The sequence below is a fragment of the Neodothiora populina genome (assembly GCF_041146345.1).
Source record: "Neodothiora populina strain CPC 39397 chromosome Unknown canker_contig_15, whole genome shotgun sequence".
In the NCBI taxonomy this organism is placed as follows: Eukaryota; Fungi; Ascomycota; class Dothideomycetes; order Dothideales; family Dothioraceae; genus Neodothiora; species Neodothiora populina.
This window is the reverse complement of record NW_027191413.1, coordinates 200281-224522: the sequence shown is the minus strand read 5'-3', so window position 1 is coordinate 224522 and position 24242 is coordinate 200281. Positions and strand designations below refer to the sequence as shown.

Here is a 24242-nt window from a genome sequence, read left to right as displayed (position 1 = left end):
GCCTCGACGTGGCAAGCGCTGATCCAACAAACCCACGAACAGACCGAAGCAGCCGGCGAATCGGGTCCTCTTGCTTATGAAGCTGTCGCCCTCAAAGCACGCACACTAGGTGCGCGCCTGCACCGCGCCGAAGCCACATTTCCCGTATCGATTCTTCTGCCAATGCTGGAGCGCTACGCACTCGAGTACCAAAGAGGCGTCGGCCCCGACCACTGGGTCTTGGATTTGTTTCTTGAACTCGAGACCCCAGCCGAGTCATTACTGCCAGTGTTGGAACAAATGTACTATTCCGCCGAGGCGCCCTTTGATGCTCCCCGAAACCGCAAATCGATCGCAGGTGAGATCGTCTACTTGGCGCAACAGTGGTATCTCGCTTCGGAGAGAAGAGGCGAAGCCGCACCCTTTGGCAGTGAAGACGCCGCCGTGGGTGTCGAAGACGTACTCTCACAGCTGGTCAGAAGCGGAGACGTCGAGGAGAGGTACAGAGAGATGGTTGATATCCTCCGGGCCAGGATCGCGAGTGCCTTGAGATGATGATGACAAGATATTGTGTCTTGTCACACTTTTGCATGCAACTCTTCTCTTCTTGCTGCTGCCGCCCCTCGATCCACATATTTGCATACATTGGGGGGTTAGGAGGGGATAGGGGGTAAAGAGGAGCAAAGTAACGAAATGAAAAAACCTCGAATAATCTGTATGAATGAGAAAAATCTTTACAATTACTTGCCATTACCATACCATACCTTATCTTGACATTGACCTTTGACACGAAGTCGAGCAGAAGGTAAGGTGAGTAAGGTAAGGTAGCAATTGCTGGGGGCATAGTGCAGGCTTCATCGTTTTACATCTCATAGGCGTACGTGCGTGCGGCGCGCGGCTTCACCGCTGTCCGTCAGTCTGGCTTACTACTACTACTACTACTACAGCAGTGTGCATATTTTATCAGAATACCGTTACTTGGTCATTGCATTAACTACCTGATTACAATACCAGCAAACCGCGATCTTGGGGTTTTGTAGATCTAACATCGAAGTCAGGAGAACAAGAAAGAGAGAGGAAACGAAGAAGAGTGAAAGCAAGCAACAAATGGCGCGAACGACAACGTCTGATCCGGAGACGACGATATGGACGCGTAAGAAGGATCTGCTGTATTTTGTGTTTTTCGGGATTCATCTCGTTGTTATGTTTCGTGGGTGTTTTCTCTTTTCCTTTTCTTGTTTTTACATCGGGGATATATGTCCACCGGCCTACCATCGCCCTGCGGAGAGAAGATGACTGTATCGGATTATCTTTGAACCACAAGAACTGATACATGCACATGTTCCAGTCGTCGACCTGACGCCTCTCTACCCGGCGAAACTCAAACCCGCCTTCTTGACTGATCTGAGGACGTACTACGTCGAGACTTATCGGGATCAATTCTTTGTTGCGCCGCCGTATGCTCTCCCTTTCACTCTGTCTCTCCCCCTTTTTCTTGTTATAATGTTACAATGAAAGGACAGCGTCGGACTGAAATTTGTGTATACTCAGAGCATGGTTCAACACCTACATGTACATGGAACTCCTCTACCACGTGCCCCTGAGCGTATGGTCTCTAGGCGCACTACTACGCAGTAAGTCCTTTTTCCCCCTCCCTCCCCACACACACTCCTGGCGGAAATACTAACGATACCAAAAAAGACGACCCCCTCGTCCCAGTCCACCTTCTGGTCTACGCGACTCAAACAGCCATCACGACCATCACTTGCATCGCAGACTACATGTCTTGGACTGTGGTCTCTGATGTTGAGAAGCTGGAGCTCGGGAAGTTGTATGTGCCGTATTTGATGCTTTGTGAGTGGTTTTTCTTTTCTGTTCCTCTCTGCTTCCATGGCGCTTTTAGCAGACGCATAGTCATAGTAGCTAATACGACAAAAAGCAATCTTCATGGGCGTAGACATGTTCGGACGGCTCTGCGCGAGGCTAACCCCTGCGAACGGTAAGCGTGGTAGTAGTACTACTGCTGCTGCTTCTGCTGGGTCGAATGGCAAGAAGCAGGCTAAGACGAGGAGCAAGAAGAGAGTATAAGTGTCTGTCTTCGTATCCTTGTTCTTTTCTCTGCTCTGTTATGGGTCGATCGGATTCAAGTCTCCTTGGCTTGGCTTGTGGTGGGATATCAATGGTCAGAGGTATAGAGTATAGAAAGGGGGGCGTGGAAACGGTAGCATTCGAGGACATCTCTTCTCTCATGGATTCGTATCTTTCCAGCAGCCTGCTTCTTCAGAGAGGCTTAGAGGGACAGGAGAGAGTAGTCAGTCATTGTTGTATAGAGGCAGCTACGGTGTATATATACTCTTGAATCGCTGCAGCTGCAATTGTCTTCTGCTGTGCATCTCAGCGTATAAGAGTGAAGATCGATCAAATCGTTCACACTTATACTGTCGCTTTCACGCACGTGTTTCTGTAAATTTACCTGTAATACTATCCTGAGTGTCTAACGCAACTCCTACTGCACTAGCAAGCATATCCAGCCCTTTGATCAGCTCTAGCAATCCCTAGAACAACAGAACATCTACCAGGCGTGTGCATGACATGCCAACCAAGATCAAAAGTAAGAACGAATATTGCAAACCAGAAGCACTAAGAGGAAAAGAAACAAAAAAAAGAACTGCACCATCCGTGAATCGGACACGGGGCTGGTCGAGATTGCTGCGAAAGCTGGCAACGACCAAGTTTACCACTAACCCAATAGTGCTGAAAGGATATTGAAGAGAGCGGGATTCGAACCCACGCCATTTCTGACTAGCGATATGTTGATGTGCTGATGGATAGCACAGGAACCTTAAGCTAGCGCCTTAGACCGCTCGGCCATCTCTCCTTGGGATGACTAAGCACGATCCTCGATAAGATATCAACGACCAAAAGAACAGTGGACTGGGTAGAGTGGGTTGTGACTTGGCCCGTGCACTCCACCGACCGAGCGACTTCAATCATGCCTGGTCGAGTGGTTACGTAGGAAGCAGCACAAGCAGCAGCTACCGCAAGGTATTGTTCCACCGTCTCATCTATAGTAGTCACAACTCCACGCCTCACATAACGACAATCGACTCAATCAGACCAATCTTCCTCTCTTGTCTACCACTCACCCACGACTCATAACGCGCACATCATGGCAAACGGGTAAGCCGAGCTATACATCCTTGCCTCTTCTCCCATCCATCCATGTACTCTTCACGCCTCCTCCAGCCCAGCCAAGCAGTCACGGCCAGAAGAACGTCTATACCGCCAAACGGAAGGCAATGAGCACAACACACGCGCACAAGCCAAGACCCAGCAAAAGCAAAGCAAAGCAAAGCCTAGCTCCAAGCAAGAATACTGACAGGCGACCAAACAGATGGAGCATCATAATAGGCCTGGCCTTCATAGTTGCCTTTTCGGCCGTCTCGTGGTTCGCGAGTCCCAAGGGTGATAACCAGACGTATGTTTCTTTCTGTTTCTATCCTCCTGCTTTGCTTCTTTGCTCCTCTGATCGCTTTTGAGAGTGGGAGAGGAGGAAAGGGGGAGGCTTGCTGAGATATGGAACATCTACTGACATCGAAACAACAGACTCTGGAGATCGACTCTCATTCTCTCCGCCTGGAGCTGCTATCTCATGTGGGGTACGTCTCTTCTCCCTTTATTTTCTTTTCTTTTCTTCCTCGTCTTCAACGTCAGAAGCTGTCCAGCCAACAACCCCGGCGAACACCTCGACAACAACGACAGAAACAGAAAAAGACAAGAAAAAGAAAACCAGCTAACACCCAAAAAAAAAAGCAATCACGTTCCTCGCCCAATGGCACCCTCTGATCCAACCCATCCGCTCCGACCTCCGACCCGAAGATGCACTGAGACATGGCGGTGGTGGAAGTAGTGGTGGTTCGGATGGCGCGAGGTTCATTTGATTTGATTGGGTGGTTGGGTTCTGTCTACTGAAGGTCAGATCTAAATGGATGGAGGGAGGGAGACGCGGAGGTGGTGGTGCGTGTATTTTCTAGCTCAAGAGAATGACGTTTTGTACCCGACTGTTGGGCGCCGCTTGTTGTTCTCACAAAAGAAAGGATCACTTTACGAGTAAATGGCCTGCTATCTCCATATAAGGAAGCGTTGACAGAAACAAGGATCAGAAGCCTCGTAGCGCTCTCATTGGACCGCCCCTCCCGATTCGGAATTGAAAAGCAACAAAACGCGCATCGTAGTCATACGAGCAATAACGTCAGTAAGACGGTAGACTATTTTCCAGTCATCCCCGAGCCAAAGCAATAGAGATCGAATGTTTCCATACATCTACATCATACATTATCCCTCCCTCAACCCTCCTCACACCCCCCATAACCCAGCATAAGCCGCGCCAACGCGCCTCCAAACCACAATCAAATCCCCCGTCTCAACAATGCCCGCAGCGGCCGCACCGCCCGCGACCCCAGCAGCCCTCAACATGCACCACCCGACGCCTGCGCGCGCGACCGCTCCGACCCCCGCCAACGCCGCCGCCTTGAACACGCCGCACTCGAGCAGGATCTCCAGCGCGGCGACGTTATTGATGATGACGGCCCAGGAGACGGCGCTCGCGCTGCTGGGGAGGTCGTAGCGCCAGATCAATAACAGCAAGGGAAAGAGCTTGGTGAACGAGGAGACGAGTAGCGCGGTGCTGATCACTGCTGGGTGAGGATAGGGTTTCGGGAAGAAGAAGCTGAGGGGCCGCGGTAGGGGCCGCGAGAGTATGGTGTGGATTGGGAGGTGGAACGAGAGGGTTTCCGTCGTGCATAGGAGCAGGAAGAAGACGTATTGGACTAGGATGGGCTGGGTTGCGAGGAAGGAAGAGGGGAATGCGCTGCTTGATGAGGCGTCGGTGGACGTCGTGTTTGTTGATGAGGAGGTTTGCGTTGAGTTGGTTGGTGGGCTGGCGGTGCTGAGGAGGGACGAGGAGAGAGCTGGGTTCGAGATTGCTTTTTCGATTCGTGCCCAGGTTAGGTAGACGTCGAACAGCAGCAAGAGCGTGCCTAGACGGATTATCGAGCGCTGCGGGATGGAGGGTCAGTTTGAGCGTAGGATAATCAAATGAGGAGTGGACGAGGTGTGACTTACATCGAGACGACCGTCTTCTCGACCTAGTCGATTGAACAGTAAATGTCGATACACCTTTTGCGTCTCCATTAGTCTGCTTCCTCTGCGTAGTATGCATCGTGATCGACGCAGGCGCAGAAGTATGAAAGACTCAATAGTGTCACGCAGAACGATTCCCCTTGGTTGTCGTTGCGCAATGATAGTATAAAAATGCACGCACACTTCTTCTCCTTTAGACATGGAAAAGCAATACAAAAACCTCAACCAGGTATGAATTCCTCAATCTCCTCGACTCGCCTCCTCATTGATCCCCCAGTCGCACAAACATAGCTCTTTTCCGAATTGTACACCAACTCACAAAACACAGCGCAAAAAGTCCAAATACAAAAACAACAAAACGACCACAAGAACTGAGCAGAAAGAAAACTCACCTGAGGCTTTATCAAAACAAGATCAATAAACAACACGACAAAATCATGCTCGACATATTTATCCGCAAATCGCTTGCATCTCGGACATTGCGTCAACCGTACTCCTTTGCCTAACGTGCGGTCGTCGGCTTTGCTATACGTCGTGTAGAGACTGCTGACTGGGTAGCGACACTCTATGCATATCGGCATTCTTGGCCTCTAGTCTGGCTTGATTGAAATTATCTGGAATGGGGATGGTTGTGGCAGCAGAGGTAGGAGGTTTCGAGAGTTATGGTCGTTGATATTGGCCGGGATGGGCAACTATAGCCGAACTTACTCGGGTGCTTGGATCGCGTGTTTTGATCCAGTCCGATGGAGCATATCTCTTGCAAATCACGACTAAATATCAAGATGCGAAGGAACGAATAACCTGGGTCAAGCAAGTACACGGGACATATCAGTTTGGCTTTCAGATTGCAATATACACAGATTTTATGTGTGGTCCGTCGAGCCCTCCGGACAAGCTAAATCTTGTGAATCTCCTTGACCTTCCTGGCTTTGTCTACCACAAGTCGAAGCTGCTTCCCAGCTTCACCAGGGTATATGCCGTTCCTCAGGACATCTGTGTAGAGCTCATACGCAGGGTAGTAGCCATTGACAAATTCAACAACCTGCTCATCGGTCATGCCCCTACCTTTCGAAGCGCGGAGAGCTGCTTCCTGCTGCAGTCGCCAATCATAGACATATTGTGTGTCTTCGGCATCACTAGAAGCAGTCAGTCCGCGTTTTGCCAGGGTAATAAAGAAAATGAATAGACTTACATGTGAATGAATGCATCGAGGCGATCAGTCATGGCATCATATTCCTTCAGTTCGTCATTGATGAACTTGACGCTGTCGAAAAAGAGTTTACCCAATCGACCTTGATAGCCCGGTTGCTGAGCAGCTTCTCTGGCTTGATTCCATTTCTGCTCGAGGACTTTGTCTGACAATGCACGGAAGCCTACACACCAGCCCTCGAACAAAACAATTTCCACTGTCTTGTCGCTGTCGTTGACTAGCTCCCATTCTGAAGCGTCAACGCGATCACCCTGTCCATTGAACGCGCTTTTGTCATAACTAGGGATTCTGATATCCGATTGTCTGCTACTTAGTGCCTCAAACAATGACTTTCCAAGGGCTACATCGTGGGTCGAAGGTTGGCCTCGATGCTGCACCAATGGATTCTCCGAGTGAGCCTCGGCTAGTTCTACTTGTTGGCTGTGAGGAAGGTATAGATCATCGATAGATAGAACCACCAGTGGCAGATGAAGCGGTTCACTTGAGAGTGTTTTGCACAGGGTTGAAACCTGCCATTCAAGATATTCGTCAGGACATGTGTGGTATCGACGCAATATACGCTCGGATAATATCACGGTTTCGATGCACTTTCTTGCAAACTTGGATAATCCATCTCGATTGTAGTCTTCAACGTGCTATCTCATGCTTGGGCTACCAAAAGAGATGACTCAACTCACCAGAGTCGTCTTGCCAGCGCCTTGCACACCGTTCAAGCCAATGAAGAATGGAGGTGCATCTTCGCCGACTGATTGATAGTGCTCTCTGTGATTCTTGAAGCGCTCAACAATAAAAGGCACACAATGTTCTGACTTGTCATCGAGTATGTTGGTCATGTTGCTTGCCCTCGGAGTAAAGAAGTGGACAATTGCCGACGAGTTCGGCCCTCGAGAGAGATCCCCGCATGTGATATCGCCAAACAAAAGTGCAAACATAGCCGGAAATGGCAACTGACGTACGGTTGTACCGAGCTAAAGTGTACCTCGGCCCAAACGACCATGCCGACGGTCCAATTCATGAGAACAGCTCTACATCCAAGCACATGTTATTATGTATACCCTACCCTTCGTCTCCTGGCTGACCCCATCTTGAATTCCTCTTTCTCTTCTCCTACCCCAGTGATACCCTATATACCCCGGATTATCTTATTCACACTCAAAGACTTTACACAATGGCTGCAGCAGGAAAGGAGCTGCGGTTCGATGGTCAGACTGTCGTGATCACAGGAGCAGGTGGTGGTCTAGGCAAAGCATATGCAACCTTTTTCGGTTCACGAGGTGCAAACGTCGTGGTCAATGATCTCGGTGGTTCGTTCAAAGGAGAGGGCAAGTCCTCGAAGGTAATTCTTGAGCCTTTTTGTTTCAGCGGTAGACGATACAGCTGCTTACCTTTACCCCACTCGTAGGCGGCAGATGTAGTGGTCAACGAGATTAAGGCAGCTGGTGGCAAGGCTGTTGCAAACTATGACTCTGTAGAAGACGGTGACAAGATCATCGAGACAGCCATCAAGGCATTTGGCAGAATCGATGTTCTCATCAACAATGCCGGCATCCTTCGAGATGTCAGCTTCAAGAACATGAAGGATGAAGACTGGGATCTTATCATGGCAGTCCACGTTCGAGGAGCATACAAATGCGCAAGAGCAGCATGGCCGCACTTCAGAAAGCAAAAGTATGGCAGAGTCATTAGCACAGCCTCCGCAGCTGGTCTGTTTGGAAGCTTCGGTCAATGCAACTACTCGGGTATGTTTTTATTCCTTGAATGCATTACATCCATTCTAGTACTGACGATGAAAAGCTGCCAAGCTCTCTCAAGTCGGCTTCACGGAAACACTCGCAAAGGAGGGCCTCAAATACAACATTCTCTGCAACGTCATTGCTCCCATTGCAGCATCAAGGATGACCGAGACAATCATGCCGCCAGACGTCCTGGCAAGTCTCAAGCCGGACTGGATTGTCCCTCTGGTTGCTGTGCTGGCACATTCATCAAACACCACGGAGACGGGCGGAATCTTTGAAGCTGGTGGAGGACACATCGCAAAGCTCAGGTGGGAGCGTGCAAAGGGAGCTCTCCTCCGAGCCGACGACACTTACACACCTGGAGCTTTGCTTGCAAAGTGGGACAATGTGAACGACTTCAGCTCTCCCGAGTACCCAACTGGAGTTGCCGATTTCATGTCCTTGCTCGAAGATGCTCAGAAGCTTGCCCCTAGCCCTGCTGCAAAGAACCCTGACTTCAAGGGCAAGGTAGCTTTGATCACCGGTGGCGGTGCTGGTCTCGGCCGCATCTACTGCTTGCAATTCGCCAAGTACGGTGCTAAGGTCGTGGTCAATGATCTGATGAACCCCGATGATGTTGTCCAGGAGATTCAGAAGCTCGGAGGAGAGGCTGTTGGAGTCAAGGCTTCGGCCGAGGACGGCGATGTCGTCGTCAAGGCTGCTATCGATGCCTACGGCCGTATCGACATCATCGTCAACAATGCAGGTATCCTCCGTGACAAGGCCTTCGCAAACATGGATGATGCCCAGTTTAACCAAGTTCTCAACGTCCACCTGCGTGGCACTTACAAGATCTCAAAGGCAGCATGGCCGTACATGCTTAAGCAAAAGTATGGAAGAATTGTCAACACCACTAGCACCAGTGGCATTTACGGGAATTTCGGTCAGGCCAACTATGCCGCTGCCAAGTGTGGTATTCTTGGTTTCTCAAGAGCTCTCGCTAGGGAAGGTGCCAAGTACAACATCCTTGTCAACACCATTGCTCCCAACGCAGGAACTGCCATGACCCGGACCATCATGCCCGAGGAGATGGTTCAGGCTTTCAAGCCCGACTACGTTGCTCCTCTTGTTGTCGCTCTCGGCTCTGACCTCGTCCCCAAGCCGGGAACTGGCTGTCTTTACGAAGTAGGCTCTGGTTGGGCTGCGCAGACCAGATGGCAGCGAACTGGCGGCAACGGCTTCCCTGTCGATGTGCAACTTACGCCTGAGCATGTACTTGCGCAATGGAAGAAGATCGTTAACTTCGATGACGGCCGTGCTGATCACCCGTCTGACGGTCAGGATGGACTCAAGTCGATCATGGCCAACATGCAAAACAAGAGCTCTGGTGCCAAAGCCGACAAGAAGGCAGGAAAGGTCGACGAGGCCATTCTTGCTGAGATCGAGAAGGCGAAGAAGGCGCAAGCCGAAGGCACGGACTTTTCCTACGATGAACGCGATGTCATCCTCTACAGTAAGCTTATCATCATGCCTGATATTGAACATTACTAACAAATGATTCCAGACATCGGTGTCGGTGCGAAGAAGACAGACCTTCCTCTTGTCTATGAGAACGACGACAACTTCATGGTCTTACCAACTTTCGGTGTTATTCCAACCTTCAATGCCGTCGCACCCTTCTCTGTCGGCGATGTCGTGCCCAACTTCTCTCCAAACATGCTCCTGCACGGTGAGCAATATCTGGAGATCCGACAGCATCCTATTCCTACCGAGGCTACTTTGGTTTCGTATCCCAAGCTGGTCGAGGTCGTGGACAAGGGCAATGCCGGTATCGTTGTGACTGGATCAACCACAAAGGACAAGCGAACTGGCAAAGACGTCTTCTACAACGAGTCGACGGTCTTCATTCGGGGTTCGGGCGGCTTTGGAGGACCTAGCAAGGGCAGTGATCGCGGCCCAGCAACTCGCATTTACAAGGCACCATCTCGCAAGCCTGATGCTATTGTCGAGGAGCAGACCACCGAGGAGCAAGCCATCGTATACCGATTGTCGGGTGATCGCAACCCCCTTCATCTCGACCCCGAGTTCTCCAAGGTCGGTGGCTTTAAGACCCCTATCCTTCACGGTCTCTGCTTCTTTGGCTTTGCTGGCAAGGCTGTGCTCAAGACTTTCGGCCAGTTCAAGAACATCAAGGTCAGATTTGCTGGTGTTGTGCTGCCTGGACAGACGCTTGTGACCGAGATGTGGAAGGAGGGCAATGTGGTCATCTTCCAGACCAAGGTCAAGGAGACTGGCAAGCTTTGCATTGCCGGTGCCGGTGCCGAACTGCTCGAGGGAGGCTCCAAGGCAAAGCTATAGTGGGTGTGTCGCAATAGGTATGTTTTGTACGTAGTTTCACGGTCGATCAAATGAATACAGCGTGTCTGATTTTGAAACCATCATCTTTTCAATGTTTTTGTAGTATTTTAGTCTGTACACTCTGTGCAGTCTATCTAGGCTGGCTACTGTGTAGTCAGCACTCACATAGTGTGAACGATAGAATACATTTCACAAGCAATGCTCGACGTCAAGTCACCTTGGACACAGTGCGTCACAGTTATGTTCTTTCAGGGTAATTCAGAATCTTCTGCCAGTATCAAGTATACGTGTGAAGAATAGATATAGTAGGAAAGTCGATGCAGTGCTTGGGTTCATCGCAAGGACAGGGTTGCCCTCGGAACGTGAGAAAAGTAGGATTCCCGAACCGATGTGGACCCGGTTCGACTTGCCCGAAGTTACTTCACCAAGATCGACCAAATCAATAATCAACTGTACTCTTGACCTTCAAATTCGTTCTCACATTACAAAACCCGTTGCCCATTGACATACCACAAGCACCTACAATGCAGGTTTTCACGCGTGCTCGCCCCTGCCTGCGCCAGGCCAACTTCAACACAATCCGCACCATCCGCTATGCATCAACGACAACGACGGCACCTTCGCCATCACCAGCTCCACCAGCACCAGCACTTCTGCTGAAGATGCGCGAAGATCTCAAGACCGCAATGCGAGCCAAGGACACCGCACGCCTCAATGTGCTGCGCGGAGTCTTTGCGGAAATCACAAACGCGGCCAAGACGTCGAATCCAGTAAACACAGACATGCAGCTGTTGTCTCTATTACGCAAGCGGTCATCACAGTCTGCACAAGCAGCGAAGGAATTCGAGGACGCTGGCAGGAGCGACTTGAAGGATAAGGAAGAGGCAGCGATCAGTATCCTTGAGGCGTACAGCGGCAGCGTGGAGACTGTGGGTGTACAGGAGATCAGGAATGTGGTTGTTTCGGCGATAAAGGTGCTTCAGGAGCAAGGCAAGAAACTCAACCAGGGCGAGATCATGAAGTCTTTGCTTGGTCCGAATGGAGCATTCGAAGGCAAGAACGTGGAGAAAGCAGAAGTCGCCAAGGTTGTCAAGGAAGTGCTTGCCACATGAGCTGCCCTGCATAGGGATCATCTGAGGATCATGAAGTGATGATTGGTCGAAAAAATCCTTACGTGGGAATCACTCTGGATCTGCGAATCACCATCTCGTTCCCACATCTAATTCTGGCGGAATATGATGAATCCCATACGCTGAAGTGTATGATCTTTTCGAACCGTTGCAAATCATCAGCTTGCAAAGATGCAGTCAATTGCAGGCAGCCTTACAGACGGTTCTAATGTGATGCGCTTGGGAATGATCGCCATGGGAAGCCTGAGGCTCAATGTTGTGTAAGATAATTGGAAGAAAATGTAATCATAGCAATCATTCGCGAACACGAGTCATCACTCGGCAAAGCAGCATATCGCGTTTGGAATACTTACCATCCGCAATTGCCCTTGCGACCGCCTCGATTGGCGCTATCCACAAAAAGAAGACAGCCGTGGAATATTCGGCGCCGGCCGTTGTCCGTTAACTCCTACCTGAGAAGTCTACAGTGCAACGGCGAGGTGTTTGGGACTGAGCCGTGGCGTATCACGAACACGACGCAGCAGACAACGGTTGAGCGTGGCCTTGGTCTTGACGAGACATGTCCGATGGTTGGAGTACAGTAATGCCTTACCGTCCAACGAAAGGCCACGACGACCTTGCTTGTGAGCCCGAGGAGCGACAGAAATGAACATCGCCATACACGGGAGGAAAATATGTCATAGGCTGAGGTACATACGAGCACCATTTGCGGCAGCCTGCGGTCGTACGCAATGCTCGTCCATTCCGAGACATGTTCACGATCAGACCAACCTCACTTGCAAGTTTTCAGAAAGCAACACCGAAGAAAAGCCTGCTGTAAACTATTGGCAATCCCTAGCCTACCATGTCGACTTGTGCTTGATACAGGATGGCTTGACAGTTCACAGGTTGGAGAGTTCATCATCTGTAAAGCATCAATGAACGCTGCCCACCGCTTGATGCTACGATCCATGCCTGAACACTCGTCCCATGACCCTTTGCTGTAGATGGCACGATAGACAAGTGTTTGGAAAGCAGTAGGATCACAGTTTCCATTACTAAATAACTGGATCCCTATGACATATTGTTCGCTGATCGCCCCACGTTTCCACGCTTGTGATTGTGTGCACCATTTCAGTGGAGCATTTGCTATCCGCGCCATTCCTGTCAGCCCGCACAACCAACCAACCGACCAACCACTGAACCATGAATTTGGAGCAATGCTACAGGTACCTTGGTGGACTCGTACACTGATGCGCGAAATAAAGCTGCACGACTTCACGGCCCGCACGGCTCGGATGGACGTCAAAATCATCCGAACAGCGGGGTTGGATGCTTTATTTCTCATTTGCAAGACTCTGACCGCGTATACTTCCTGAAGTAGGTACGGACCCATCGACTAAGGTAAGGTCACCTAAGGTAGGGAAATCCAGCACGAGCTCGTTTCTTCGTCACATGAATCGCCGTAGTCATTTCACCATGGCCATATCACCACTGTCGTCGACACAATCTCGGAGAACATAAGGTATTGTGTAAGCTTTCACTTTTGCTTTATCACTGACACTACCATCCTGAGAGATTTCGCGTTAGAAAGAACGACGATTGGGTTCCGTGGCCAATGTCTAAAAGTTCGAAGAATCCTCTAGCTTTACGTACCCTGGTCCACAATTCTCACCACCCCAGGTTATTCACTACATAAGATTTGCTTCTCCGCGTTCCGAGAATAGCATCCAACACTCATTCGCCAGACGTCACTTGTTCCTGAACACCATTCAGGAACGTGCTGTCGATCGAGTCGGAGCTGTTTACGAGCTGCTCCACTTCCTTCGAACCCAGAAAGTACCTGAAGATCATCCTATTGTGATCGCACCGCGGGCCACTCACATCTGGCTTGATCCGCAAAATGGAATCCTGTCTTATTTCCTGATCGGCCTTCCCGTTCCCAGGTAGGCAACATGGTGACTTGGTCCCAACTCAGACCATGAGGTGGGCTGCCAACCGTCACCGTCATGGATCATCCAGTCGTCACGATCTGAAGTGCAAGCAATCGTCCGATCCACTTGTCAGTCCTGGTGTACGAAGGTATATAACAATCCCTCTGGACTGCTGTTCGATCGCTATCATCCTCATCAACAAACCTCCATCTATCTCATCTATCACTATCACATTCACTTTACATCAACTCTTCTCTCGTTCAGTCGATCAAGAAGATGAAGACAGCTTTCACCCCGTTGGGCTTCGTCCTCGGCGCCTCCGCCGCCGCTCTTGTTCCTAGAGATCAGTGCTGCTTCAGCCTCACCGCTGCTGGTGGTGTCTCTGGAAGTGTCGGTCAGCTCGGCGACGGTCAAAACCGTATCGCCCAGAGTGGTGGCCTTGACAAGCAGAATGGCCAGTACTGCCTGAGTGACGGCAAGATCACCGACGGCAACGGCCGCGGATGTATTCTTACTCCTCCCACTACACAGTTCCAGTGTGACGTTGGAGCCAGCCCTACTGGCGGTTTCTCCGTTTCCAACGGAGGCTTGACCTACAACGGCAACTCCAAGTTCTACGCTTGCCCAACTGGTGACAACGGTGGCTACAACATTTACACCCAGCCTGTGGAGAACCAGCAAGCTTGTGTTAGCATCACATTGAGCACTGGTGGCAAGTGCTCCAGCGGAGGCTCATCTGCTCCCGCCTCCTCTGCTCCTGCCTCATCTGCTCCCGCCTCTTCTGCCCCCGCCTCTTCTGCCCCCGCCTCTTCTGCTCCTGCCTCCTCTGCTCCTGTATCCTCCGCTCCGGCACCTTCGGCACCTGCTTCATCTGCTCCTGCCTCATCTGCCCCAGCACCCTCAGCCCCTGCTGAGAGCCAAGCAACCCACACTGTCTACAGCACTCACTACGCCACCATTACTTCTTGCGGCGCTGAAGTCACCAACTGCCCAGCCTCCAGCACTGTTGTGTCTTCGTGGTCTGCTCCTGCTTCCAGTGCTCCTGCCTCCAGTGCACCTACACCTTCTGCTCCTGCCTCCAGCGCCCCTGCACCTTCTGCTCCTGCCTCCAGCGCCCCTGCTCCCTCTGCTCCTGCATCTAGCGCTCCTGCTTCCTCTGCTCCTGCATCATCTGCTTCAGGATCCGCTTGCCAGACCTCCCTCTCTGGTGCCTACCAGACTCCTCATGCTATCATCCCCGTCAACAAGCAGCAGCCTAACACCAAGTACGGCACTCAGTACAACGCTTACGTCGGTGGCGGTAACAGCACTGTCTTCAACTTTGACATCCCCCAGGACTACTCTGGCAAGCAATGCTCCGTCATCTTCCTCTTTCCTAAGCAGAGCCAGCTCGAGACTTCTTCTTTCACTCTCTCCGGCTCTGGTGGCCTCACTTTCGAGCAGCTTTCTTCTCCTGCTGGTCTCGATGTTTCTTACAGCTCTCTTCCCAAGGTCCAATCCAAGCTCAACGAGATCTCCAACGTCACCCCCGGAAACTCCTACGTTGTCAGCACTGGTGCTTGCGCCGCTGGTACCACCGAGTCCATCGAGGTTTCCTCCACCGGCGGTCTCAACCTTGAGTTCTTCGAGGACTGGAACCCCAGCCCCATCGGTGTTTTCATCACCTCTTGCTAAACGGATCGCAAAACGATCCCAAGCAACGTTGTTGTTCTTATGGTCTAAAGGCATGAGTCTTACAACATCTGGTCTATCGATCCCAACATTCAGTATGGGTTTGATGTAGGACCGCTACAACTGACCGAATGGAAAACGACATCCGAGACGTTTACGTTGACGTGTATGTCTTGCCGTCCTCATCCTGCAAGTCGGCAAGGCCAAAAAGCATCACAAGGCATAAAATGCTATTGTACATTCCTTTAATTCATGTAATCTGATATTTCCGACTTCATTCTCTGTATCTACCTTTTATGTATTCAAGAGATAGGAAATCAACATTCTTCACCCCAACCCGCCTTCTCTCCTCGTATTCCCAGGTGCAATGTTTTCACAACTAGTTCAAGTGATCATGCGAAAAGAGTATTTTACAATCGATATTCTCTACACGACAGATAATTGCAATGCGGGTCGTTATCCGAAAGTCATTACATCAGTCACCCCAATGCGTACCGAGCCACAGCTTGGAACATTGCCGCTCCGACATACCGCTGCCACCATCATGTGATTTGATATACAAGTATCGCGTGATTCGGACACTGTGGAATAGCAGTGACGATTGACAAGACCAATAATTGCAGACCCCCATACACGGAAAGACGCCATATTATCCAACCGAGCCTGACAATAATGAACACTGTTGCGGCGCGGCAAATGGGGGGCACGTGGTGGTTAGTGACATATGTTCCAAAGCACACCCTCGCCTGCGCGCGTCGTTCCGAGAGCGGTCATTTCCCACACGCTTGAACCAATCAGGTCTGACTTGAGTAATCCCGGTGCATCTTCCGACTCTAGCCCCGCCTTCGGATGGCTGACCCCGCGTACGTGGAGTTCCGTTCACTGCAGGCAATGCGGATTGAATTTCGGAGCTACCTTATTTCCTTGCGGAGGGGCCATTTAAGAGAAATATATCTCTGTTTTGTTTCTTCCATTCTCTCTTCATAATTACATAGTCCGAGTATCGTTATATCTTCTTTTGCAATTGCGCTGTTGGAAGGTCTCGCGTTGGGAATTCACAGCATATTTGTATAGAGCTTTCACGACAAGCGCATCACTTTCAAGATGAGCACGCACACTGCAGTTCCTGAGGACACCCTCAATGGTGCTGGTCGAGGAGGAAACCTTGAGCGGTATGATCCTGAGTTCACAGACAAGGTCATCAATGCGATGGGCCCAAAGACCAACCCTCGTCTGCGAACAATCATGACGAGCCTCATTCGCCATGTCCACGACTTCGCCAGAGAATGCGATCTCACAGTTGACGAATGGATGATGGGTGTGAACATGATCAACAGATGCGGACAGATGTCAGACGACAAGAGAAACGAAAGCCAGCTGCTGTGTGATGTGATTGGTCTCGAGACGTCAGTAACCACGGAACTCTTTGGCACGTATGCGATTGCTGACAAGCCTTCAGACTGGTCGATGAAATCACCTTCAAGCTTGCTGGTGAAGCGACTGATCTTGCCACTCAATCCGCTATCTTGGGTCCTTTCTATCGTCATGATGTGCCCTTGAGTGAGATGGGAACCAACATCTCAGACAACACTCCGAACGATGCCGTGCCAGCCTACATGTTCGGAAAAGTGACCAGTGCCAAAACCGGAAAGCCCCTCGCAAACGTCGAGATTGATATCTGGCAAGCTTCGACCAATGGTGAGTTGTTGGCGGATCCGAGAGTTTTGCACTTTGTACTCATATCTACCAGGCTTGTACGAACAGCAGGACCCTGAGCAAAAGGACTGCAACCTTCGAGGCAGATTCAAGACCGGTCCGAACGGAGAGTACTCCCTTTACTGTCTCAAGCCCACCCCATACCCCGTTCCAGACGATGGTCCTGCAGGCGAATTGCTTAACCTGATGGATCGCCAGCCTTTCCGTCCTGCACACATTCACATCCTCGTAAGTTACCACATGAACGTCAATCAAGAAACGAACGTCGTCTAAAACTCTACTAGGCACAATGTGAAGGGCACAAGCCGATTATCACTCAGATTTTTGACAAGGACAGCAAGTTCCTTGACGATGACTCGGTTTTCGCTGTCAAGGATGCACTTGTAGTGACATTCGACCCGAGGAAAGGCGACAAGTTGGCGCAGTATGAGCTGCACTACGACGTTGTGCTGAAGTCCATGTAAATGCAAATTATATGTGCGTGTTGATATTGTAAAGACTGTCATATACGGAGCGCGTCTCTCACATGAATACTTCGTCCTCGCATACCCCTCATATTTACAGTACTTTTTGTTTACTTTCAACTCGGATTTACAGATGATGTGCTGCCGTATAAAGCCGAGGCAAAGCCTGTGCGTTTATACACATATTGCTTGGCGTCATTATTATCGTTTAAGCTCAAGGTAGTGCATAATAGCGAGGCCCGAACAAGTGTCGTGATGACTTGTGCGAACTTTGTGAATCTATATCGCAATATCTACTTTGCCCAGAGATAATATAATTGCGCTGATGAGGTAGCGCGCCAGCATCTAGACCTGTCTCTCTACTCAGTCATCATCATCAAAGTGCGACGTGCCCACGACGCTCAGCAATAAGTGGGAGGAATCTTTCCGCTCCGGTTGCTGCGAAAGGTGTCTCCTCCCCCGTCATCGCTTCCCCGCAGCAGCAGCAAGCTGGCGGCGGTGCGAGTAGCACATTCCATCCATTTCCATACCAAATGCCTCGACCAGCTGTGCCGCCGGAGAAAAGAAGACGAGTAGCCCGCGCCTGCGACAGCTGCAAACGCCGCAAGGAACGGTGTAATGGCGTGCACCCGTGCAGTATCTGCACGCGGCGCAAGAAACAGCACGAATGCTACTTTTCAGACACGCCTGCCAAGCTGTTGCGGCCGAGCAATGGGTTAGCATCGACGCCGCCGAAACCCGGCGATCGCTATGAGAATGACAGTACCGCCGGGAGTGTTGGCGCTGGCAGGAGCGACGATGGAAAGAAGTCGAGTGGCAACGGTAGTAGTGTCCGCGGTGACTCCGGAATAGCTATCAACAGACTGCTTAATGAGCCAACGACAAATCAGGGGAGCCTGGGTCCATCGCTGTAAGTCGCAAGAATTTTAGCCACAGGAGACAATGATCAGAAGAATAGCAGAAAAGTCATCGGCCCAATAATTTCATTCGTCAATCTGTTATGAATTGCGGCAGAGCTGACCCGAGTTTCAACAGCGCCGTGCAAGCACAGCGGTCCTTGTCTGCAGAGACGGGCGGAGAAGTCCCAGGTTACGCTAGATTGCTACGAGACCCCGATGGCAAATATATGTATATAGGAGATTCTGCAAGTCTTTCCTTTCTTCAGAGCGTGCGAAGGATCGCCGCATTAGCAGTGGGCGATTGCGACTTCACCACGGATCCGAAACGGCACTCGATTCTTGAGACAGCACCATCATGTCCCATGGTGCCGAGCAATTCTCATCTTCCATTGGTGTACTCAGAGGTAGTATATCTTGCTAAGCAATACCTGCTAGCCACCGCCGGACTATTAGACATGTTCGACTTGTCGACTTTCTGGCCGGATCTCGAGAGCTGGGTCAACGACCCGAGGCGAGACATGGATCAGAGAAGTTGTGTCTTCTACCTCGTCATGGCAATTGGTGCTCAGGTATCAACCAGCAACTGCCAACAACAAGTTCCCGAACAGTACTTCTCGAGGGGGAGGCAGATGGCCTTTTACAATTTTACTGAAGCTCCCAGTCTCATGACGGTCCAGGCATATACCCTAATCACGATATACATGCTTGGTGCATGTCGACGGAACGGAGCCTTTATGAACTTTGGTATTGCCATCCGAGCGACGTTCGCACTCGGCATGCAAATACCTAGCACGCATAATCTGTTCGATGCGAAAGAATCCCACGACAGACGAGTAACGTGGCGAAGTGTTCGCATGCTTGACGTTTTCTTTGCAGCATCACTCGGTCGACCTCCTGCCACTGCAGAAACAATGCTGCCTGTCGAAATTGAGGCACTGGGTGCAGATGGCATCAGTACGTTTTCAGAAAAGGTGCTTGCACTATCAGCTATATACGACCGTATTGTGATAGAGGTATATATCAAGAAAGCTGTATCTACTCGGCTGGCCGAGTCGATATCGCGGCAGCTGGAAGTATGGACACAGAATCTACCTTCTTCGCTGGAGTTACAGTCTTTTCCGGCTTATGACGAAGAAAGACTTGCGGAAATTCTGGCGGCGTCACATGTCCTATCGTCATACTACTGGGCCATCATACTACTGACGAGGCCCTTCCTGACCTCTCAAATACTCCAAGACATGTCCAGGAAGAAAAGTGGGAAATCCACACCTGCAGTGAACAGCGCAGAAGACGCATCTATCAAAGCGTTCGCCGATGCCTGCGTGGATGCATCATTCCGAGGACTCGACGTCGTTGCGAGTCTACTGAACTATCGCACTTTGCCGAAACGACTTCCTCTCCTCATCAATGCGGTGTGTAATATAGCGCTCGTACTCGGATCAGCGGTGTTCGCGGACCAAGACCGAAACCCGGACATAATCGAGGGTCTCGAGCAGGCCTTGAAAGTTCTCCGCCATTTCGCTCCCCACGACCCGCACGCGAGTCGCTACGAGCAGATCATCACATATCTCTACGACGCGGCGAATCTTTACATTCGCCGAAGGGAGATTAAGCTACAAGCGCAACACCGATTGCTAGTCGAGCCTCGCCACGATGAAGCAAGTCGCCGACCACTAGAGCTGCTAGATCACGACAACAGAAACGCAGCGGCCGCGACGATGTCGTCCATGTCGACTTCTACGGCTGTTAATGCAGCGCCACTGTCGCAGACAGCAGCACACCCGACTCCACTATCAGGCCAACCCACTCCAGCAACCAGTGAAGGCTCAACATCAATAGCGACGATAACAGAACCGACATACGACCAACCGATGACACCCAGCGCAACTCCAGCCACAACAGCAGCAGCAGGAGGATTCGGCATCGCCAACCAATCGGCTAGCTCAACCTACGCTGCAGCAACAGCAGGAGCCCAACAACCCCTCTCCTCCCTCCACATCCAACAACAACAGCAAAACGACAGCAACACAAGCAGCATGTCCGACCTACTCGCCTACGCAAATGGCGTCGTCGCCGGCGCGACTTCCTTCCCAGACACTTTCCAGCCCCCGAGCAGTATCTTCGACGATGCACAGATCTCGTTTCCCGATGACGCGTATCTGTTCATGGAGCAGGAGCCTTCCATTTTTGGGTTTTGGAATGGGTTGTAGTGGATTTTGCTCTGTGGCTCTTGTGGTCTTCTTCTTCTTGTTCTTTCTTATGATTGGGTTTGGTCTGGAGACAGAGGATTTTCGAGTGAAATGTCGTTGTATGATTTCTTTCGTGGCTAGGGGGTGGGGTACCACTTCACTGTTTCGTTCGTGGTCAAAAATTGGAGTCTAATGTTCTTTGTTATCGGGGGGCGGAACGGAACTACCGCGGGAATACGTTAAATACTCAAAGTTTCGAGCGCCTTGTTTCTCGAGCACGTGCTAGTCCCTTTTCTTCGCGTCACCAGGGATAAGTGTCAGCGAGGTATGATTTGAGCCTGACTGATTTGTTGGCTTCTTTGGTTACTGGGGGCGGGCTGGGTAATGAAGGGCAGCGATGGATATGATATGGTACATGTATGTATGTATTGCGAACAAAGACATTCTTGATCGGCACTTGCCCTTGTTGAAGCTCCTTCCTTCTGATAGATCTGCAAATTCGAGACAGGATTTCTAGAAGGATCTACTCGGATACACTTGATTTTACACACATTCCATATGGCACACGACGTGCTGTCAGACCTTCGAAAACACAAATACAGACATGAAGTAGCAAAATTGGGTTGGAGATGAGGAGCGTGCAAAGACAGAATGGGCAGGACGAGACGGAGGAAACTGTTGTCATGCACATTCTACTTCACCTGGTGCGAACGTGAAACGGGATCAGGGAGTGGTTTTCATTGGAAAAAGAATTGATGCCCAATGACCAAAAGGACCCACTGGAGGGGCAATGGCTATGATTGATCGCTACGCTTCGGTGGATGTATATGACCGCCAGGAGAGGTGACGCTGTTGCTGTCGCTGACGGGCCTAGTCTCGGCGCCAGGGGTTGGGCGATATGCTTGCTCTTCGATGGAATCTGTGCATGAAGGCGTTAGAATAGCCCTCCCAAAATGAATCAGTAAGGCTTGCTGTTGAGCTCGAGCACCTATGATACGCAAAAGTCAGCCACGAGGCCGCAGTGTTTTAGTTTTTCTGCATGTGTGCGTTGCATATGCATGTAATGGCTCTTGAGCATCTCGACTGACCATGTCAAACCAACCGCCACCGCCGAACTGTGCCTGACTCGGGCCCTGACTCACGAATCCAAAAATCTCGTAGAACCTTACTAGACTGCCGTGAGCAAGTAAGGCTATGCGGTCAGCTATGCCGCTCTGCTCTATTCGCTGGATGTATGCCTTCAACAAGGTGGACCCCAAGCCTTTACCGTGATAGGCCGGCAGGACGGCCAAGCTGTGAATGCAGACTGTGCGGCCGGCGTCGTTGTGACCCACGGTGCTGAACTTGGAGGATTGTTGCCAATTGGGTGGGATCTCCATGTCATCGTCCCGGATGGCGGGATTAGCAGTCTTGGTCGCAACACAATGGGCTAGCAGTATCGACTTGCGCTCAGGTTCGTCGGAGCTCACAGTCTGTGCTACCGATGCAGTGGGCAGGCTGCTATCTAGCTCATCAGAGTCTGTACGGGCCGAAGTGAACAGACCGAGACAGATCTCGCCGCATCGGGTGTAACGATATAGAAACTGCTCGAGCGGTCAATTAGTGACTACTGATTAGTGACTACACAGACATTGTGCCGGAAAGTGGGAGTGCAAGGCGCAGGGATGTGGGCATGGAGATACATGATCGGGCCTCGATAGATCAATACATGGACAGGCTTATCCTGTCTACAGGGCGATCAAGCTGCGCAGCGTGTGTTTCATCACGAGGGGCGGCTAACCTTTTCTCTGCTCGCCCTCTCGTGGGGTGGAAATGCGGCATCTTCCAACTTCACCGAGCTGTCAACATCTGAGGGAGTAAGGGATTTGGTATAAGGTTTGATCTCGGCCCACGCGTCTTGTTTGTCCATGTCCCGTTCAATCTTATCTTTCGAGGGTCGTCTCTGGACTGGACGAGAGTCTGGATCTGAGCTGTCGACTTTTGAAGAAGCAAGAACAGGGACCTTCTCACTCTTCTCAAGCATTGGCAGGTCGTTGAGAACACGATCTCTTTCGGCAGCGAGGTCACGCGGCATCGTCACTGTGTAGCCACAAAAAGCGGCCGAGGAGAGGGGGAGATGTGCGGCTTCAACCTTCAGACGGGTCAACCAGGGGAAGGAGAGATGGGAGGGGGACCTGTTCGATGCAGACAGGCCTTGGTAGTGGCTGTACAGTAGTAGGTGGATCCCCGCACACTTGCACCAGGGAAAGAGATCAATTGCTTAGCAGAGAGGACTGCTGCTGCTGCTGCTGCTCAATGGTTTTGCAGGGATAAAGAATGGTTCAGAGGGGTTGGTTCGAGTTACTCAGGCTGCAACACACGTATACGCACAGGTGAAGGCGAAATGCTATCTGCGTACCTGCCCTGCCTGCGTGCCTTCCTGCCTAAGTTGTACGTCGGTCCACGCTGCAACTGCTGCGACACGAATGACGTATGGCGGCCATGATACTATGTGGGTAGGTACGCGCGCACGGGGCACAATCAGAAGTCGCTGGCGGGGTTGGGCCCAGAATCGTCGTGTTTCATCTTGCTCGGGCTATCACTCGATGAATGCAATAATACGACCTGTGCATCAAACCTCGATACGACAAGCTGTCAAGCATGAGTGACTCGTAGGTGAGGAGAAGAGACAAAGCTGGGTGACAGGGACCTTGAAAGTACGAATGCACTCAGACACATATGCGAAGCAACAACACAGTGACTTGCTTAGCCTCAGATCGATCTCATGCATTACTGAGTAAACGCTGTCAATCACATGGAGATTAGCCGGGGACTCGAACCTGAGGTGCAGTAGCACCAGCTGTGCAGCTGCACGGCGGGATGACTGCATTCCTTACACTTACCTTACCTTACATAAGGTACTCTACCTTACACACATCAGACACACGAGGTCGTTGCGGCCTTTAGATCAGCTTTCACTGTACTTGTACGAGCCAAGCAGTCTCCGTAACCCCATGCTGCATGTCAAGTGCTGTGGGAAACGTCAGGTAGTCATGCTTCTACAGACCGCTTCTCCGTTTCCCTCTCTCTTTCTTCTTTTCTCCTGTCCTGGTAGTCAATCCTTCCACTGCACTGCTCCACAAGACATGTCAGGTGTTTGAGCTGCATAGGCCAAGGCGTCAGACAGCTCCGTGAAGAAGATGCTAGGTACTGTAGCTTGAAGTATAGCGCACGCACGTGGAACATCAAAGGTGTTGTACCTGTACAGTCAAAGGGTGAAGTCAGAGGTCGGCGTTGTTCTTCGTCCAATGTCTTCTCCGTCACCTTAAGGTAGCCGCCGCTCTTGCTGCTGTTTGGTCAGCGAGCCATGTTTGAGGTTTGATTTGTCCGTGTCAATTCTATCACATCGTACAGTAATTACCAACAGTATATGGATTCTCGTTCCACTGGCATATTCCAATTCGTCTTCGTCCACACCTACAGAACATAAGCTTCTCAAAGCAACAGCCACCGACACCCGCATCCGCGCTGCGCTGCCCGCTTCCATCATCTTCTGCTGCCTGCTGTCTGCTGCCTGCTTAACTCATCATTCTCCCTTTCCGCCACTCGAATCCTCGTCCGCCAACCATTTCTCGATAGTTTTTAATCCCCAGGTCATGTTGCCGTGTTGATTCGACAGATTGAGCGCGACACATAAAAATCCAAACGAATTATCTAGACCAGGCGCACCAGTGTCACTCTCTGCCCCTCAATCGTCCCATCCGTGTCAACGAGTCAACTTGTTGCAAATCTCCCCGAAACCCCCCATCTTCTTTCAGCGACCTGCATAAAACTAAATCCCTAGTACGCAAGGCACACATTTGCTTGTCTTGCTCTT

The 24242-nt window shown here is 50.9% G+C and overlaps 10 protein-coding genes across 11 annotated transcripts; 7 read left to right on the top strand and 3 right to left on the bottom strand.

The window, feature by feature from the left end:
* Positions 1–1086: 1086 nt before the first annotated feature.
* Positions 1087–2067, top strand: AAFC00_002450 (uncharacterized protein; the record flags this gene model as incomplete). 2 transcript variants are annotated; one of them, XM_069348017.1, is made up of 5 exons in its annotated part: positions 1087–1189; positions 1328–1436; positions 1531–1613; positions 1681–1833; positions 1919–2067. In XM_069348017.1, 5 exons carry the CDS (start codon positions 1087–1089, stop codon positions 2065–2067), a joined length of 597 nt encoding a protein of 198 aa, XP_069198273.1. The 2 variants fall into 2 exon arrangements, with proteins under 2 accessions (XP_069198273.1, XP_069198272.1); XM_069341763.1 differs by having other exon boundaries at positions 1183–1189.
* Positions 2068–3148: 1081 nt separating this feature from the next.
* On the top strand, positions 3149–3920 carry AAFC00_002449 (uncharacterized protein; the record flags this gene model as incomplete). The annotated part of the gene is made up of 4 exons (XM_069341762.1): positions 3149–3159; positions 3374–3457; positions 3586–3638; positions 3793–3920. 4 exons carry the CDS (start codon positions 3149–3151, stop codon positions 3918–3920), a joined length of 276 nt encoding a protein of 91 aa, XP_069198271.1.
* A 415-nt stretch (positions 3921–4335) lies between these two features.
* Positions 4336–5702, bottom strand: AAFC00_002448 (uncharacterized protein; the record flags this gene model as incomplete). Its single annotated transcript, XM_069348016.1, has 3 exons — positions 4336–5037; positions 5104–5157; positions 5514–5702. The coding sequence occupies 3 exons, from the start codon at positions 5700–5702 to the stop codon at positions 4336–4338; spliced, it is 945 nt and encodes a 314-aa protein (XP_069198270.1).
* Positions 5703–6016: 314 nt separating this feature from the next.
* AAFC00_002447 (uncharacterized protein) lies at positions 6017–7164 on the bottom strand (the record flags this gene model as incomplete). The annotated part of the gene is made up of 3 exons (XM_069341761.1): positions 6017–6257; positions 6314–6840; positions 7009–7164. The coding sequence occupies 3 exons, from the start codon at positions 7162–7164 to the stop codon at positions 6017–6019; spliced, it is 924 nt and encodes a 307-aa protein (XP_069198269.1).
* A 335-nt stretch (positions 7165–7499) lies between these two features.
* On the top strand, positions 7500–10404 carry AAFC00_002446 (uncharacterized protein; the record flags this gene model as incomplete). Its single annotated transcript, XM_069341760.1, has 4 exons — positions 7500–7667; positions 7734–8070; positions 8126–9559; positions 9611–10404. The coding sequence occupies 4 exons, from the start codon at positions 7500–7502 to the stop codon at positions 10402–10404; spliced, it is 2733 nt and encodes a 910-aa protein (XP_069198268.1).
* Positions 10405–10928: 524 nt separating this feature from the next.
* On the top strand, positions 10929–11516 carry AAFC00_002445 (uncharacterized protein; the record flags this gene model as incomplete). Its single annotated transcript, XM_069341759.1, has 1 exon — positions 10929–11516. One exon carries the CDS (start codon positions 10929–10931, stop codon positions 11514–11516), a length of 588 nt encoding a protein of 195 aa, XP_069198267.1.
* Positions 11517–13723: 2207 nt separating this feature from the next.
* Positions 13724–15121, top strand: AAFC00_002444 (uncharacterized protein; the record flags this gene model as incomplete). The annotated part of the gene is made up of 1 exon (XM_069341758.1): positions 13724–15121. One exon carries the CDS (start codon positions 13724–13726, stop codon positions 15119–15121), a length of 1398 nt encoding a protein of 465 aa, XP_069198266.1.
* A 1101-nt stretch (positions 15122–16222) lies between these two features.
* On the top strand, positions 16223–17298 carry AAFC00_002443 (uncharacterized protein; the record flags this gene model as incomplete). Its single annotated transcript, XM_069341757.1, has 4 exons — positions 16223–16524; positions 16578–16816; positions 16869–17062; positions 17119–17298. 4 exons carry the CDS (start codon positions 16223–16225, stop codon positions 17296–17298), a joined length of 915 nt encoding a protein of 304 aa, XP_069198265.1.
* Positions 17299–17831: 533 nt separating this feature from the next.
* Positions 17832–20407, top strand: AAFC00_002442 (uncharacterized protein; the record flags this gene model as incomplete). Its single annotated transcript, XM_069341756.1, has 2 exons — positions 17832–18208; positions 18334–20407. 2 exons carry the CDS (start codon positions 17832–17834, stop codon positions 20405–20407), a joined length of 2451 nt encoding a protein of 816 aa, XP_069198264.1.
* A 937-nt stretch (positions 20408–21344) lies between these two features.
* On the bottom strand, positions 21345–22460 carry AAFC00_002441 (uncharacterized protein; the record flags this gene model as incomplete). The annotated part of the gene is made up of 3 exons (XM_069341755.1): positions 21345–21374; positions 21475–21969; positions 22167–22460. The coding sequence occupies 3 exons, from the start codon at positions 22458–22460 to the stop codon at positions 21345–21347; spliced, it is 819 nt and encodes a 272-aa protein (XP_069198263.1).
* Positions 22461–24242: the final 1782 nt, after the last annotated feature.